The 16,343-nt window shown below is 56.5% G+C and overlaps 4 protein-coding genes across 8 annotated transcripts in view; 1 reads left to right on the top strand and 3 right to left on the bottom strand.

Moving 5' to 3' along the window:
* The window catches only part of SLC25A42 (solute carrier family 25 member 42), a 22,707-nt gene extending 17,654 nt beyond the window's left edge, over window positions 1–5,053 (top strand). For all 3 annotated transcript variants that reach the window (XM_049809467.1, XM_049809466.1, XM_049809468.1), the window contains one exon: window positions 22–5,053. In XM_049809467.1, the coding sequence (XP_049665424.1) occupies window positions 22–347 (326 nt within the window). In that variant the 3' untranslated portion in view covers window positions 348–5,053. The remainder of the gene's footprint in view (window positions 1–21) is intronic.
* Window positions 1–16,343, bottom strand: part of SUGP2 (SURP and G-patch domain containing 2) — an 86,879-nt gene that overhangs the window by 35,073 nt on the left and 35,463 nt on the right.
* TMEM161A (transmembrane protein 161A) lies at window positions 6,417–11,846 on the bottom strand. 3 transcript variants are annotated; one of them, XR_007507129.1, is made up of 13 exons: window positions 11,775–11,846; window positions 11,238–11,341; window positions 11,053–11,133; window positions 10,710–10,807; window positions 10,412–10,568; window positions 9,940–10,091; window positions 9,788–9,848; window positions 9,509–9,652; window positions 9,170–9,283; window positions 8,792–8,966; window positions 8,617–8,713; window positions 7,708–8,367; window positions 6,417–6,941 (listed from the first exon to the last, which is right to left on the bottom strand). XR_007507129.1 is itself a non-coding variant. In XM_049809463.1 (12 exons), the coding sequence occupies exons 1-12, from the start codon at window positions 11,775–11,777 to the stop codon at window positions 8,111–8,113; spliced, it is 1,443 nt and encodes a 480-aa protein (XP_049665420.1). In that variant the 5' UTR covers window positions 11,778–11,846; the 3' UTR covers window positions 6,954–8,110. The 3 variants fall into 3 exon arrangements, 1 of the variants encoding a protein (XP_049665420.1); XR_007507128.1 differs by having other exon boundaries at window positions 7,570–8,367; XM_049809463.1 differs by lacking the exon at window positions 6,417–6,941 and having other exon boundaries at window positions 6,954–8,367.
* Window positions 14,887–16,343, bottom strand: part of LOC126041954 (uncharacterized) — a 36,726-nt gene continuing 35,269 nt past the window's right edge. The window contains exons 6-7 of the mRNA XM_049808389.1: window positions 15,739–15,890; window positions 14,887–15,250 (exon numbers count right to left, since the gene is read on the bottom strand). Coding sequence (XP_049664346.1) covers window positions 15,247–15,250; window positions 15,739–15,890 — 156 coding nt within the window. The 3' untranslated portion in view covers window positions 14,887–15,246. The remainder of the gene's footprint in view (window positions 15,251–15,738; window positions 15,891–16,343) is intronic.

A 16,343-nucleotide genomic window follows, 5' to 3' on the forward strand; every position in this document is an offset into this window, starting at 1 on the left:
CTGCTGCTTTCTTTTTCCCAGATCACAGTGGGAAATTGCAGCCATCCCCTCCGGAGCGGCTTTTGTTTGGTGCCTGTGCAGGCTTGATTGGCCAGTCAGCTTCTTACCCCCTGGATGTGGTTCGCCGACGAATGCAGACGGCAGGGGTTATGGGACACACGTACAGTTCCATCCTTCTCACCATGCAGGAGATTATAAGAGAAGAGGGACTAATCCGTGGCTTGTACAAAGGACTCAGCATGAACTGGGTCAAAGGTCCAATTGCAGTGGGAATAAGCTTCACAACCTTTGACCTGACGCAGATCCTTCTCCGTAAATTACAGCACAGCACTAATGTTGAAAGGTAGTAGCTTAATCCCCACAGTCCTTGCTGGGGAAAAGTACAACATGTGTAGAAAGAGCAATGCTAGCTTTCCCTCACTTTGTACATGCTCTCATGCAGCTGAGAACTTACCTTTCTTGTTTGTTTTTTTCTGTTGTTGTTGATTATTTTTTTTTTTTAATTTTTTTCTTTTTCATGAGCCTCTGAGTTATCTGGAAACCTCAACCTGAAACTAACTCTTTCCTAAACAAAATTCTTCTTACAATTCTGCAGAACTGAGTCCTCTAAAGTAGCTGCCTCACCCTTCTGTTCTACTGTCTGATACCAGGAGTGGAGCCTCTCAAACAAATATGTGCTGCTGCTGGCTCCTCACCTGGTCTCTGTGGGCAGATAAAGTGGTGCGTGATGAAAGAGAGGACTTGGTGCTGTTGGAGTGAACCCCTGAATCTGGGAAGTGACTGCTGTTCCTGGTAGGCAGTTTAGAGTTACTGAACATGTGTTAGCTGGAGGCGGTCTGCCAAGTGCAATATTCCAGTTAGTCTGTAGGGAATTTCACATTCCTCTGACCTGTAAGCATTGGTTTCCATAAAACAGGACACAGCAGGATTTAACAGGTCCAGGTCGCTTCTTTTGTTCTGGAAATTGAATGTGAGCTCTGGCTGGAAATGCTGCCCTTTTTCAAATGTTCTTCTCATTTCTGGGTTGAGTTGCATAAAATATCCCTTGCTTGCAATGTCCCTCTGAGATTACCAAAGACTGTAGACAGCAGGGGACAAAATTTCTGAGCAGTTTTGTAAATCAAATTCTCATGTTTGCTGTCAGTGTTGTTGAGTAGGGGCTGTGCCTGGATTCACAAACTGGATTGAATTGAACTGCAGTAGTGCTTTCGGGCTACCCAAACCCTTCCATTGTTGTCATGGTCTTAAAGGCAGCGTTTTCTGAGGGATTTGGCAGACTGTAGTGTTGATGCACTAGAAAAGGAAGTGTTACATACTTAAAATTTAAGCAGTTTTGTCCTTCAGTATTATTGTTGTGGCTTTATGCACGATGTGAGAACAAACATCTCAAAGACGCACATGTGACGCGGAGTTAGCTATCTTGAAAGGCTGTTCACGTCTGGTGAATACAGCCTAGTAGTTGATTCAAGCTGCTGGCCCTGCTTCTGAACAATTTTGTTGTCTTTTGGTGCCTGCTGTGTAGCTTGTGTCACCTCCATTCATTAGTCCGCACCTAAGCCCACTTGCTTTTATTCCTAGAGTTCTTCTGGACCAACCAACTGGGTCCTTGGGAGGACAGGCACCACAGCCAGTATTGACCCTTCAGAAATTATATATGGTGCCAATCATTTCTAGTTGCAATTTGAAAATGAATGGTGAAGTACCTTTCAGTGTTTCTATTTCAAATCAGTTTTCAGGGAAATGGAGATTTTGGGGGTGGTTTTGTTTTATGTTCCATTCCTATATTAAATTTGGAGTGCAAGAGAGGTCAGAACAAACTTTAGACTTCTCTGAGAATCAGATTACATAAGCCAAGATTAAAAATCCCTTTCCAGCTGACATAGTCCATAACGTAAAAAGAAAAATAAGGCATAATTTAAAAGCTGTCCTTTTCTGGTGTATGTATTAGCTGTTGTAGTTTGAGCCTTGTGTCACGGCTTTATTAATGGGAATGGAGGTAATTGCACAATTGGTAGAAATAGCTTTCTCCTTTCTTTTGTCTTTGCACTTGTTCTTTGGAGCATAACTTGCTTCTAATGCCAAATATTTCCCTAGGAATTGAGCACCTACACTTCCATTTTGTGGATATGGCAGAGAGCCAGCATACTGAAGTATTAGCATGCATGGCGTTCCCAGAACACGTGGGATCGATCATACTTTAGTGGTTGTGGATGGGCAGGGTATTAACCTCAGTAATTTCTGCCTCCAAGCCCACAAATTATGATTTCCGTTGCAAAACTTGACTGCAGTCACTGATTTACCTTGTAATTAATGTTAGGTGTTGTTGTTTTAAGAGTCTTTAGAGAGGATAGCCATGAATTCTGTATATTTTTTTGCTCCCATTGCTAATGGAAGATGATCAGCTCTTCATTTGGGTGAAATTTTGTTTAGTCCTTTGCAAGAGCTCTGATTTCTTTTCTCCAATGGAGAAGCCAATTACTTCTGCTCTTGTCTTTATCTTGTCTGGCCCAGTGAAGAAATACTAAGGCAGTTGCATCCTACCGCAAAAGTGAGGTACAGACCAGCAACTAGGTGTGTCAGCAGTTGACTGTGCGTACGTGCGTGTATGTGTGTCTGACTGTGTGTACAATCCATGCCAAGTTCTCTCTCAGCTTGGAGGCTTCCAGTTCAAAGCACAGTCCTTTCTGCACAGCTGATGGGTACTATATGAAGACGAGAGGAAGCTGAACTGTGGCATCCAAGTTAGAGCGGGCTGCTTTGCTCCACAGTACGGTAGATCATCTCAGAGGCAAGCGTAGCAGACCTTGTCTTATGAGATGTTGAGCATCACTGAACCCCTGTGGCAACAGAGGTGGTTTAATTCCTCCTGGGTCCTGACTGAGAAAGGATTTACACTGGATGACTAGCCTCTTGTTTGGGACTGAACAGGAGGGCAGATCTGCACAGGGTACCTTCTGCTACATCAGGAGTGCAGCTAGTATATTAAATGAACGGGAAGCCTGTGGAGGAGACAGCTTCTGGCTGGCTGACCCTGGCATCGCCCACCTTGCAGCTGAAGCGCTGTGCAGGCGGCTCATCTAGAGCCTGGGGACTCTGAGAAACAAGACCTGAAGTACAGCCAGACTTGGAAGCATTGGGCTCAGATAAGTTGTTCCTTAATTAGCAGCTGCACCTGATTTTAATTCAATGGAATTTTAGCCAAACACGTTTTTCCAAGTTTTGCAGGCTGAGTGTTTGTTCAGAGACAGATCTTTGAATTCAGTCTGTAATGGTTTTGGTGCTTTTGTTTCTTGGGCAAAAGTGTTCAGAGTAACTGTGTGTTATTGCTTTGGGTTGTTTTAAATAGCTTTTTTTTCTTCTTCTCTGATTTGAATGTAGAAAAGGAGAAACAGAGTGTTCTCTTCCCTTCTCTTAATCCTTGCATGAATTGAGACGTGTTCCAGATCTCTCTGCTGCCTGGAATGAGTGCCCGAGGAGTTTTAGGCATGCTGATTTGGAAAGGGAGGGTGCCTGTGTGCTGGCCAAGAAGGTCCATTGCCTTTAGCTCTGAAAAAGGAGACAAGTCTAACTGGAATATTCTCCAGTCCTTTTCTTTAGAACTTCTTTACTACCACAAATTCCCCAATTTTTCATTTTATTATTCTAAAATTCCTTGCTTTTATTTTAAAGTAATGTTTTTCATTGTTCCTTAATGCATTACCACCAAACATTGATTGGTGCTTTTTTTTTCTTGTCTACTCTCCCTCCCTTCCTGCTTCTGCACCTTTAGTCCCGCACTAGCACTTCAAGAAAATCAGGTCCAATGAAATGCATCCAAAATGACAAAATTGCAGCTTTGATAGCGATGCCCAAACAGCCCAACTAGGCTTCCCGCTCACAGGCAGGGATGCTTGTGTGGAGGGACAAGAAGTTAAAGGCACTAGATGATGGGGCAGAAGATTTTTTGAAAGGTTCTTGAACTACTTGTCCCACCTAGCACCTTCACTTCTCCTAGCACCTTTCCTTTACAAGCTGTGAAATGCTGCTGCTTCTTGTCGTTTCCTCTTTTGGTACTTCCATGTGATGCCCACTAACTCTGTGAAAGTGGCTGCTTGCTGAGTAAGTAGCTCGGGGAGAGCTTGTCCTTCTGGGAGGCTCAGAGGGTCAGTTAGGGAACTTGAGTATGTGAGAGGTGGGATCTGAGCTGGCTTCTCGCAATCCTTTTGCCCTGCATGCCCTGTGCAGATCTCTGCCAGTTCCCTGGGAAGGCAGAGCTGCCAAAGAGCCGGCTGGTGGTTGGCAGGACTGTGGTGGAAGTATCAGGAGAGGAGTCACAGCCTCCCGAGGCACGAAGTCGCTGAAAGCCATGGGGTGGGTAGTGTGGTGTAGCATTGGTACTCTGTGGGAGTTCTCTGAAAGCAGTTTCATAGCTTCTGTGGAAAAATAGTGGTACTTCTGTTAACTTCTTATCACCTTCTGCTTAGAAGGACTCGAGCACTGTCGTCTTCCACCTCTGGTGTCTTTAACACAAAAGCAGATGAGGCATGAAAGGAAACTTTGAGCAGAAGCACTGTGGCAACCCTGAGCGAGTCTGGCACCAGTCCTGGGTGGGCAGGAGGACGAGGAAATGTGGTGGGATGCTTCCCATGCCGTTTCCCCAGTGCCTGACTGGGTACTGGGCCTCTGCAGAGAGCCAGGGCGTATGTTTTGGACCTTCCCTCCCTGGACTGGGCCAGAGGAGGAGGTGGCTTTCCTACAAAACAGCCTTCTTTTTTATTGTAGGGGCTGATTCCTCCCGCTACCCCCATCTCCCCCTTAAATGCCATGTGATGCAGGGTTTCCCAGCACTGTTCACTGCCTGTGTGGTCTATGCATATATTAGCACAAACACTGTTAAATGCCTTTTGTCAAGATGTGTCCTCACCATCAATGTGTGCGTGTATGTGTGTGTGTCAATTTTGACTGCTTTTCTTGGATCTGGAGTTCTATTTTATTGCAGTGAAGACACTTTGTTATATAATGTTTATATATTTTAAGATTTGTGCCAAGAGAGGATGTATATTTAATAAAAAATTATAATTGACTTTGCAGGATCTCTGAGGTTGTCTCCTACTGTACATCACTTATAAGGAGAGAGGGGCCTGGCACATCTGGGTGGATTTATTGAGGGAATAAATATGGGGGTGTCTGGGAGGGGAGGGTTGTGGCTGGGGGTACCTCTTGTGGGGCTGACTGTGTCCCCAACCACACAAGTCTCCTGTGCATGGAGCTCCTTCCAAAGTGCACGGGTCGACAAGCAGGACTTTGAGTGGAAGTTGGGAGAAGCTTGAAGGAAGGAAAGCAACCCTGGAGATGGTTCAAAACCCGTGGAGGCCTCTGCTGTCCCCGTCCCCAGTGCCGCAGTCTGGGACGGGGACGGGTGTGCAATGGCAGCAGGTGGCACTGTCGGCTTAGGCATGGCCCGGCTGCTTCCCCGAAGTTGGGGACCCCCGGCTGCTGCTCAGCCCTGCTCAGCTCTTGGGGCTTTCGGTGCTTTCGGCTGCATTTCAGGTCCAGTGTGGATGTGACACTGCAATGCCTTGCAAGGCAGGAAGGTCTCGGCACTGAGGACAGGTCCAGCCTTCCCAGAGAAACCTCCCTGTAGACCACTGCTGCTCTCTGCAAGGCAGGGCAGAGCTGATGTCCCGGTTGTACCCCAAGTGAAATTGAGACCCAGAGGCTGAGACTTGCACCAAACCTTGCAGGAAGCCTGTGGCAGAGCTGCAGAACGGTCCCTGTCCACCTCCCCTGGACTGGCTGCCTCTCGACCCTGCCAGTTGAGCGTAGCATCCCTACCTTTGGCTTTCTGGCTCCCTGCATGCAGGGGAGCATCCAGCCGGGTTGGTTTGAGCTGTCAGCCACAGAGAGCTGCGATTAGAACTTTCCCAATGCTCCAAGCAGGAACAGCTCTGCAGGATGCAGGCAGCAAGGACGGCAAGGGGATGTCATTTTGGATGGAAGTGGGGTGGGAAGGCAGGGCTCACTGCTTCCCTCCTTCTCAGGGCACGAAGGGAAGACCTCCAGGAGCTGCCTCCAGCCCTCGGGTTCTTGCCAAGCGTGGCTCAGCGGGAGCCGAAGGTAGGTGTGCTCCAGGGGAGCAGGGGCAATGCGAGCTGGGTCACAGCCGCGACTCCTGCTGCCAGTCCGAATCCCAGTGCCAGCGGAACCTCTGCAGCAAGAAACCCTCTCGGTACCAGCTGCTCCCCTCTCCGCTAAGAGCCCGAGTGTGGCCCTTTGCAAGAGCCCAGCCTGTACCCTGTTCTAAATAAAGCAAAGATCCAAAGAGTAAAAATAATTCTGGGGAGAAGAGGAAGATGGGGGGGCTCTTTCATTTTATTTGATGTGGCCCAATTTCAGTGCCTGTGGATCTGTCTCCTGCTCTTGGCTAGTCTATCAGTCATTGTCCCTGCCTGAGAGGGTCACGTCTGGGCAGATCTCAGGGGAGGAACTGTCTGCATGTCTGAATGCAGCACAACCTCAGGCCCTAGCAACCGTCCTCCTGCCGCGAAGGCTTCCCTGCCAGCTCAGCCCCCGGCCGCTTCCTCCACATGCTTAAGGAAAATTAGATAAATGAGCCATCAAGACAGTCGGACTAGCTTTTAATGGGACGGCGCAGGCTGGAACAAGTCCCTTCTGCATCCCGGCCCTGAGGGAATCGCTTCTTCCTTGCACCTTTCCACCCGTGACTTGGCGACAGTGCTGCTGGAGCCAAATTCCTCCTGGTCCTGTGCTGGTTAATGGTGCTACTTTGGGCTCTCGTTTCCCCAGCTGTTTGCAAAAGGGAAACTTCCCCATAATTTTTTTTTTTTTGCAAAAGGGATTTTACAGCGTCTGCAGCTTGGGTACTCAGGAACCAGGCGGAGGAGGGCTGTCCGGATTACCCCTGTTGACACCAGGCAAAGGGATGCCTTCTCATCTCGGCCCTTAGCAAGAGGGAATTAAGACCATTACAAGGCTATCAAATAGGATCAGAGTCCCTCTCCCTTTCTCTGAGCGGCCCAGACCTGCTAATCCTTTTTCATGCAGCTGGACCAGCACCCACCGTGCGGTGGGGAAGAGCTCAGCTGAGATGGACAAGGGGCCGTCTACCCCATTTCTCCCCCCCTCTGCAGCCACTGTTGGGCTGAGCAGCTTGTTATCAGCCCGGGTGTGATCCCAGCCCCAAAGGAAGGGCAAGGAACAGGCACCCAGTCGGGCTGTGATGGGGTGAATGTGAGGTCTCCTCCCCAAGTGCAATGGGGATGGGCTGTAGGGTTTGTTCGAGCGCTTGGCTTCTTCCCCTTGCTGCAATAACACAGACGGGGGCTTTGCCACTCACCCGCCTGCCCAAAGGCAGCTGGGACCCCTGCCCTGCTCGAGGGGCTTTGGGGCTGCAAAGTGTAAAGCAGCAGCTTTTGGAGTGGCGAACAGACTCCGAGTTACTTATTTATTTCTAAAACAGCCCACAGCCGAGGCTGCTGGGCCTGAGGATTTCACACAAAGCAGAGGGATGACCCCCGAGGAGCCCTGACCCAGCGAGCCAGAGCAGCAACCCTACAAAAATACACTCACCCTCCGCCGGTGGAGGCAAACGCTAGGCAGAGCAAACCCCAAAGTCTGTGCTGGCAACCCAAGCTGCCACTCCAGCTCAGCTGTAGGGCCTCTACCGTGCAAGGGCAATCCCCACCGAGTCCTCTTCCCAGCACGTACCACCCAGGGCTGGCAGGAGCTGCTGCCCTCCAGGAAAACACAGCGGCAGAGCGTCCCCGTGTCGGGTCAGAGCAGGCAGCAGCAAACCCAGCTGCGGGGCTTTGGTTCCTCCATCACCGTGCAGGATCAGGAACGGGGGAGAGGGGCCGGAGGGATGCAGCCCGGAGCGGCGGCGGGGTGAGAGCAGGCACAGCGGTGATCGGCGGCAGGAGCAGGCGCTGCCCACGGTGGCCCGGATGCATAAAACCCGTCGTGCCGAGAGCTGGTGGCAGACGTATCCCCATGCGCGTGTCCGTGTGTGCCACCAGCACGTCCGAAGGGGGAGAAACCGGCCAAGGCAGGAGCAAGGGGACCAGCAGCCGAGCACCGACTGCGCCCCGAGGCACGTCCCAGTTCCCTCCAGTCAGGAGGCTGCCAGGTACTGGTGGAAGTAGAGGCCAAAGAGGCTGGTGACAACCTGGCAGGCGGCCACCCACCAGGTGAGGAAGGCGAAGAGTCCGCGGAAGAAGAGGGGGGTGAAGATGCCACCCAAAATGCCCGTGATCTGCTCCACTGCGGCACGCACATCCTCCCTGTCCTCGCCGCCGGGATGCGGCAATGCTGCGGTTTTTGCCATGGGGAGGGGAGGGGGCTCCGGGTACAGCCCCCACGAGTGGTGCCCTGCGTGACAGAGGGGACGGGTCTGCGGGGGTCGGTCCCCACACTGCAGGCCCATCCCCGTGCTAGACATGCTGGTGGCTGAGTCCCAGCACGCTCGCTGTATGCGTTATGTTCGTGCCAACCGCAAACCATGTCTCGAGAGCCTGACTCCTCTTTGGATGCTGATGGCTCGATGAATATTTGCGGGTCTCATCCTGCCCCTCCTGAGCCCCCCCCGTGTTCCCCACATTCCCCCTGCCGCCTCCTTACCCAGCGTCTTGAGGAGCAGCGTGCAGTGGAGGGTGAGGATGATGGGTCCCAGATACTGCAGGCTGACCACGGAGACGTAGCAGTAAATCCTCGTGATCTGTGGGCAGCAGGGATCAGCAGGAGGCTGGCGGTCATATCCAGACCCCCGCTCCCATCCCAGCTCCCACATCCAGACCTTGCGCTGGATCTCCAGGACAGTGATGCGCCCGGCTTCCTTCCTCATCTGCTCCACCCAGCGCTCGGCCAGGCCCAGGTATGCCTGGAGGTGATGGCGGGTGACGGCCAGGCGCAACCCGCAGAGGCCGACGATGGTCCAGAGGCGCGTGGTGTTGTAGGCAGAGTCCGACAGGCTGGGGCAAGAGGAGGGGGCTGTCAGGGAGATCTCAGGGTCCAGAAACCCGCTGTGTCCCAGAAAGGGTGTCTGGTGGGAGAGGTGGCAGCAGTGGGGAGGATGGGGTGGGGGGGGCTACTGGTGTTGGAGGAGGTGGACTGGTGCACCTGTGCCTCGGTTTCCCCTTGGAGCAAGGATGCTGGGACACAGTCGGACACTTACATCTGCACCGTCTGCTTGCCCATGGGTGCGTGGAGCAGGAATTCCCGCGAGATGGGCTTGATCCACATCACCACCACGAGGACAGGCGCCAGGAAACTCACGTGGAGCAGGACCCTGCAGCGGAGCCATCACGAGACCCCCCCATACAGCCTAGAACCCCCTGTCCCTCCATCCCTCGGTGGGCAGGGACCGGTCCTCACCCACACCCCCAACACCCTTTTCCCACCACCAAACCTCCTCGCTGCCCTGCAGAGCAGGGGTGGGGGGGAGCGGTCCCAGCCCCCAAAATGCCAGCACCAACCCCCTCGCCTCCTTTCCCACATGCAGATTTCACCCAACTGGGTCAGGGGCTTGTCGGCTGCCATCCGGAGAGCGTCGAGGTGTGTCTGGGCCAGGCGTAGCCCCGGGAAGGTCAGACAGGCACCCAAGAAGGAGCACAGGGCCACCAGCCCCAGCTTGAAGGCCAGCTTGGCGAGGGGCAACCTGCGGAGAAAGAAGGTAGCGCGGGGGAGAACAGGTCGGCCCCATCCCCGGTGAGCCCCTGAGGCTTTCCCACCCCAAAGCTCCACAAAGCCTCCCGAAAACCTCATTTTCCTCCCTGCCCAGTCATCAACTCACGTCCACTCCCAGCCCCGCTGCTTCAGGATGCTCTCCAGGTTGCTGCTGACACCGGCCAGCCCTGCGGGGAGCGAACCCCCCCCGTAAGCGGGGTGCCCGCAGCCCCCAGGGACCACCTGCCCGCCTGCCTCTCCCCGTCCCCCCTCACCCACCGGGCTCGAGGCCGAACTCCAGGTAGTCCTCACGGATGACCAGGGCCACCATGGCGAGGAGGAGGAAGAAGAAGGCAAAGGTGAGGCAGACAGAGCGCTCACCCCCCTCCTCCGAGCGGAAGTAATGGCGCATCACCATGAAGAAGACCTTGCTGCGGGTCAGGGGTGGCCGTCAAGGAAACCGGGGGCTTCGGGAACACCCCCCCAATGCCAATGGGACCCCCCTGCTCATTAGCATGTTGTAAAGCATCTGCATCATTAGGCCGCTGCCACTTTCTCTGCAGGGAAAACTCTCATTAGGCACCTTTACAGCTCATCAGTGAGTGGTTTATAAATCCAGAAATTTAAGTTTTCCACCTCAACTGGCTTTTAATGGGGAAAAAACAAGGACGGTGGGTTCCTTCTCCTGCCCAATGGCAGCCTGAACCCGGCGGTTGGCAGCAATCGCGCCCCAAAAGTCGCAGAAGGATACACGGAGAAGATGACCGTCAGCAGGCACCAGAGCACCCCGATGTTCGTCTCCTTCTGGGGGTCCGCCAGGCAGTAGTAGCCCTCGGTGAAGAGGTACACGGCGGTGGAGTAGACAGCAAAATCCACGAACCACTGGTACTCCAGGAAATAGCGCAGCACTGGTGTGACAAAGGGACATGTCACCGTGCTGTGGGGACCTACTGGGGGTCCCGGGCACGCCAAGGGTCTGGGGTCCAGGGCAACGCCAGGTCCTGCGTGCAGAGGGAGCTGGGGGTGCACGGGGCAGGGGGGGGGATTACCGAGAGCATCCACAGCGGTGATGGGGCTGGTGTCCAGGCGGAGGTCGATGTCCCGGGGCACAGAGAGGGGCTTGTCATCCGTCATGCCGTTCATCCTCCTGCAAGGCAAACCTGGGCTCGAGACGGCAGGCAAAGAGCTGCCTTGTCCCTTGCATCCCACGGTGCCGAAAGCCCCTGGCGTGGTGTCACGTCCCCAACTTGGGGCTCCTCATCACCAGCACCGGCCCGGAACCCAGCAGAATCCCGCAGCATACCGGGATGACTTCCATTATCACCAAACCAAAATATTTATCGTTTTAAGTCCCTCCTGCCTGCCGAAGCCACAGGCACGAGCTGAGCTGACCTGTCCCGCTTGGCCTTGGGACGCTGCTTGCCTGCCAGGGCGCAGAGCTCCTCATTTGAGGGATGCTTGTAGCGGTGGAGGCTGGAAAGGAGCAGTCAGGTATCAGAGGTGCCGGGTGTCCCCCAGTGTGCCCCCCCCCCCCCCCCCAGCTCCGGGGACGAGGAGGGAGGGACAGACCCACGTACCTGCCGTTACAGAGCAGCCAGCGAGCGAAGGAGCAATGCGGGGCCATCTTCTGCATGACGCTGGCTGCCAGAAGGCTCACCACCACCTGCACCCCCATCACCGCCTGCACCGGGGACACCCTCAGGGAGTGACCCCGGCACTTGAACCCCAAAAAGCCGAGGTTGGGGGGAGCTGGAGACACCCACCCCCCCCCCCCCGTCCTTCCACCAGCCTGCAACACCGGGGCTGTCTGCTTCTCCCAGCCCCTGTCCCTACCATGGGACAGCTCGGGCATGCACCCCACGGGCGTGCAACCCACTGGGACACGCTGGGCATGCACCCCCCCGGGCATGCACCCCCCCAGGCATGCCCACTTGGATATGCACACACCCCCCCCCCCGGGGCGTGCAATCCCCGGGACAGCCCCGTGCATGCACACCCCCCCCCCCCCCCAGGCATGCACCCTCCCAAAAAAGCCTGGAGATGCACCCCCCCGGGTAGACACCCCCGGGGCCAGCCCCCCCCACCCCGGGCAGACACCCCCTCTCCGCGCTCACCATGCCGGGGTCAATGCAAAGGCGGCCGCAGGAAGCTTACCCGCCGCCGCCCCACGCCGGCCAATCCGCCGCGGTTCTCACTTTGATTGGCAGCTTTTTGGCCAATGGAAAGGCGGTACTGGGTGGAGGCGGGGCTCTCTGCGGCGCCTAGTTCCGCGGGCGCTGCCTCCTGGGAGCTGTGGTCCTCGGCGCTGTCCTGAGGTCGCGGGTTCGAGTCCCGGCAGAGCCCCAGCAGCAGTCGCGCGGATATATAGCTAATAAATCATATATATGGATATGGATGCACTTCCTATGTATAGATGTGCATGCATGTGGGTGTGTCGTTGCACCTGAAGGGCCCCTTCGGGTTGAGGTTCTGCGATACCTATCCCTGCACGCAGCCCCCGGGCGTTGAATTTTGGGGGTAAAGGAGGGCACAGGGGTTTGGGTGGCTCAATCCTGTCCTCCTCCGTCCTGGATGAGCTGGGACCTTCCCCTCCCCGGTGTCCTCCCTGGAGGACAAGGTTGCAAGCAGCTCACCCCCCTCGTCTTCATGCCCACGTCTTCCTCGCGAAAGAAACGGGCTCTGTTCCTGCATTTATCCCCTCGTTGCTGCCCAGCCGCATCTCCCTGCGAGCACCGGAGGAGCCGATGGTGGACGAGGCCAGGGCAGAGCCCGCTGGGTGCAGCTTGTCCCGGCTGACGGTGGGTAAGGGGCTTCAGGGCCCACCACAGCCCCAACACCCGTGTCACGGCGGGGGTCTGCAGGCATTTCATCCGAGCTCGGGGTTACTTTGGACCGTGACAACCCTGCCCTGCAAGGAGCACCCAACGGGGTGGGGGGGCTCTGTGGGTGCCAGTGGGTGCTCCTGGTCCAGGCAGGGTGCTGGTGGCCCCGAGGGGTTGCCATGGATATCGATCTCCCAGGCAACGGGATGCGCTTCCCGCTAGATGTCGCTTCCCGCCCGTGCCCCGAGCATCCCCCGTGGGTTGGGGTACCCAGGCTTGGGGGGTACCACGTCCCCCCACCCTCCCCTGGCACCCCGCCATGCAGCCCCCCGTGTGTCCCCGTGCCAGCTTTGGCCAGGAGCTGAGTGCGGGGGGGACAACTCAAGGGCTATGATTCCAAAAATTCCCCCAGCCAGCCCCAAGTGGCCTGATCCTGGCTGCCAGGTGCCCCCAGCTGCGAGCCAAGCCAGGGTCCGGGGAGCAGCCTGCTCCATCACCTTTGTTGGCTGGGCAGAGCCTGTGCATCCCCCCACCGAACCCCCAGACCCCCCCAGCCCTTGCACCGGGGTGCGGCACTGGCCGCAGGGTCTGCCCAAACCGGTGGCTGCGCCTCTCTGGAACGAATGCAGGGCCCCAGGATCCTCGCAGCCCCCACGGCGTCGGCTTTCAGCTCCGCCGAGACACAAAAAAAAGGAGGGGAAAGGTGGAAGATGGATGCTCAGAGCACCCCCAGCCCGGCCGCCCTCCCCCAGGACACAAAAGCCCCTTTGAGGTCTGATTTTACACCGCTCCTGCCAAGATGCCCAAATTAGCATCAGCAAAGGGAGCTGCCGTGACGGGCCGTTGTCGGTGCTGCTGTAAAGTCACTGAATTAACGGGGGACCCCGGCCCTGCACCCGGCGAGGGGGTGCCAGACCCAGCACGGTCCCCGTACACACCGGAGAGATATTTCCTTGAAGGACTGGGGCTCGGCAGCCACACGGCACCCACTGAGCCGGAGCTCCAACCTGGGACAACTGGGCTCCCACTGGTCCCGTAGCTGGGAGACCCCATGGGCACCGAAGCCAGGGATGGACTCGAAGACTTTCCACCTCTGGGCGATGCTGGGGGCAGCTGGCACGCCTGGAGCTGGTCTGTGCCCATTTCCACACACCCCCCTCCCAGAAGTTTCCCATTTTGCACAAAGGCGACGGCGGGCGGTGGCGGGCATTGTCCGGGCTGCATCGCATTACCCAGGGCTCCCGGAGAAATCACTTGTATTTCACGCTCCATTGAGCAGCTGCCTGTATATATTTTCTGTGTTGCACTTTTAGCATGACAAAAGGAGAGGGCCTGTGAACTCCTTGCTCTTCAGACCTCTCCGACACGTCCCCTGAGCGGAGCCCCCCTCGGTTAGCATAACAAACTGCCACGCTCCCTCCGACGTGCTCCGGCTCCCTCCCGGCCCTTTCCCCAGGGTAATTTAATGTATAGCTCAATATTTGGGCGTCTGGGTCGCTGGCGGTGGCGGGCGAGCGCGTGCTGGGGGGGTTCGGAGGCAGGGATTTCGGCGAGGACGTCCTTCTGATACATCCACAGGGGAGCCAGCCTGGCCCCACGTCACCCACGCTGTGTTTAACTGGTCACCAGAAACACTGGTGGGATCTCGCAGCCCTCCGTGGGGAGGGGACCGCGGCGGCAGCGCCGGCTGGACCTGGCACTGGCTCCACGGCTCCGGCATCCCGATTCTGAGTGAGCAACCGGAGTCACCAACTTCGGCGGTGACGCTGTGCATCATTCCCTGTCTGTTCCTGGAGCTGCAGGTCTCCAGGTTCTATTTTTGCCTTGAAATTTGACTTAAAGACAGAAAAACGGCGGCTGCGGGGCTGGAGGGAGTCTCGGGACCAGCTGCACCAGCTGGGGCTGGAGCAACCAGTCAGTGTACTGGGAGCTGGTGGTGTTGGCTGGGTGTTTGTCCCTCCCAGGTCCCAGTTTGCACGACCTGTCCCACCCGTCCCCCATCAGGGCCACCCCCCGGGGAGTCCCGTGGACCAGCAAAGCGGGGCCGGACCCAATTCCCAGGTCTGGGGTGGAAAAGAGAAGAGGGAGTGAGGGTGAGGGGGAGATGTGCCCGTCCCCACACCAGCCAAGCCCAAAGCTGGGCTGCTCCTGCCTTCCCCCAGCCCAAAAGGGACAGGACATCGTCCCCTCTGGGGCTGGGACCCCCTCGGGGCATCCCTCGCCTCCCGGCGTGGGAAAGGAGAGGGCTGGCAAGATAAAAGTTTGACCCGCTGGGAAGGAAACACACCCCAGACACCGGGTCTCATGGGGATTTGTGGGGTCCTGCAAGAAAAAGGGACAAAATTCTACTCAAACACCAGCGGCGCGAGGGAGACCAGGCTGCAACACGGCTGGGGGCTTTGAACACCTTTAATGCGTGTGATTTTTTTTTTTTTCCTTTTCCCCTCATTGAGCTGCAGACCTCATCCTCCCGGTGCCTCGGGCTTGGTGGCAGCGGCTGCGTCCTTCCAGCTTCCTGGGGATTCCACGGATCTCACAGTCCGTGCACCCCGTCTGGCACCGAGGTATGGGGGGGGACCCCCGGGTGGGACCCCCTGGGCACGTCTGGCTTCAGCCTTGGGGTTGCTTATATGGGAAAAGAGGGAGGAAGCCCTTACCCTGGGGATGGGAAGGGCATCCGCACGGATCCTGCCCACGCTTCAAACCCAGCCTTGGTTTTCTCCAGCCTTTCTTGGACACCCGGACCCCACGGCATCCGCTCATGTCACCTGTTAATGGGAGAAAATGGCGTAAGCCCAGGCCCAGCCCAGTGACAACCGGGGTTGAGTTCCCACGGGACGGCCAGGAGGTGACAGTGTCACCACAACGCCAACTCCCTGCCCGAATAATTTCAGTCCCCATCCCACCGTGCGCTTGGGGACATTTCTATTAGGGTTTGGGTCCAGACTCCTGCAGTGGGGATAGGCAGGAGTTTGGGGCCAGCACGTATTTACGTGGTTGGTGACAGCCGGGGACATCTTGAAAGAGGGCAGGTGACAGCAGGAGCAGGAAAAACCACATCCCTGCCGGTGTCTAATGGGGAGAAGAGCTCCCGCCCAGGCAGGGGAGGGAATTGTGTCCTGCAAAACTCCTGTGAGTCCTTTAAGGCGATGCTCCTAAAGCAGTGAGACCTCTGGGGTGACCTGGGCACCGCCGTGGGGTTCGTGGGGACCCACTTCCCGCCCCATTCCCATGGGCTGCTCCAAAAAATCCTTACCGAGAGCCGTGCTTTGTGCCAGGTCGCTTTCCCCCAGGCACGTGGTGGCACCTCTTCATGTCCTTGTTGCCGTCGGTCACTTGTGAGACGTCCCGATGTCCCGACTGTGGGGTGCAGTCAGCAAAGCCCCCGGTGTGCTGCCGGGCAGCTGCCTGCAAACGAACATACGTGGCGTTACCTGCTGCCTGCACCGGGGCTGCCATGCCACGTCGCGGTACACACCCCCCTCCCCTAATTCCAGTCTCCTTCTGCATTTTCCCGTCTTCCCCACGGCTGCATTTCCCCCCCTCCCCAGGCCTTTCCCTTATGCAGCTTTGCAGGGCCTGAGCCCGAATTTGCTCATTAATTGGCCAGTCGGGGCATCTTTGTGTTCTCCCTTCACGTTCAACCTTCGGCGTTGCTTTATGGGGTGCTAAAGCTGCGCTGACAAGTGCTGCATGGCATAAATCCCCGAGAAGTGCCTGTTCTTGCCGGCTCACCCAGCCCTGATCCCCCACCAGCGCTCTGCCGGCTTTGGGGTTCAGGGCCCTCCGTGGTCTGCGTGGGGTGGGCAATCGGTGCAGGCACCCTCCTTTTCCCTCAGCACCCCCACCCCACCCCGATCC

Source organism: Accipiter gentilis, chromosome 8 (assembly GCF_929443795.1).
Source record: "Accipiter gentilis chromosome 8, bAccGen1.1, whole genome shotgun sequence".
Lineage (NCBI taxonomy): Eukaryota > Metazoa > Chordata > Aves > Accipitriformes > Accipitridae > Astur > Astur gentilis.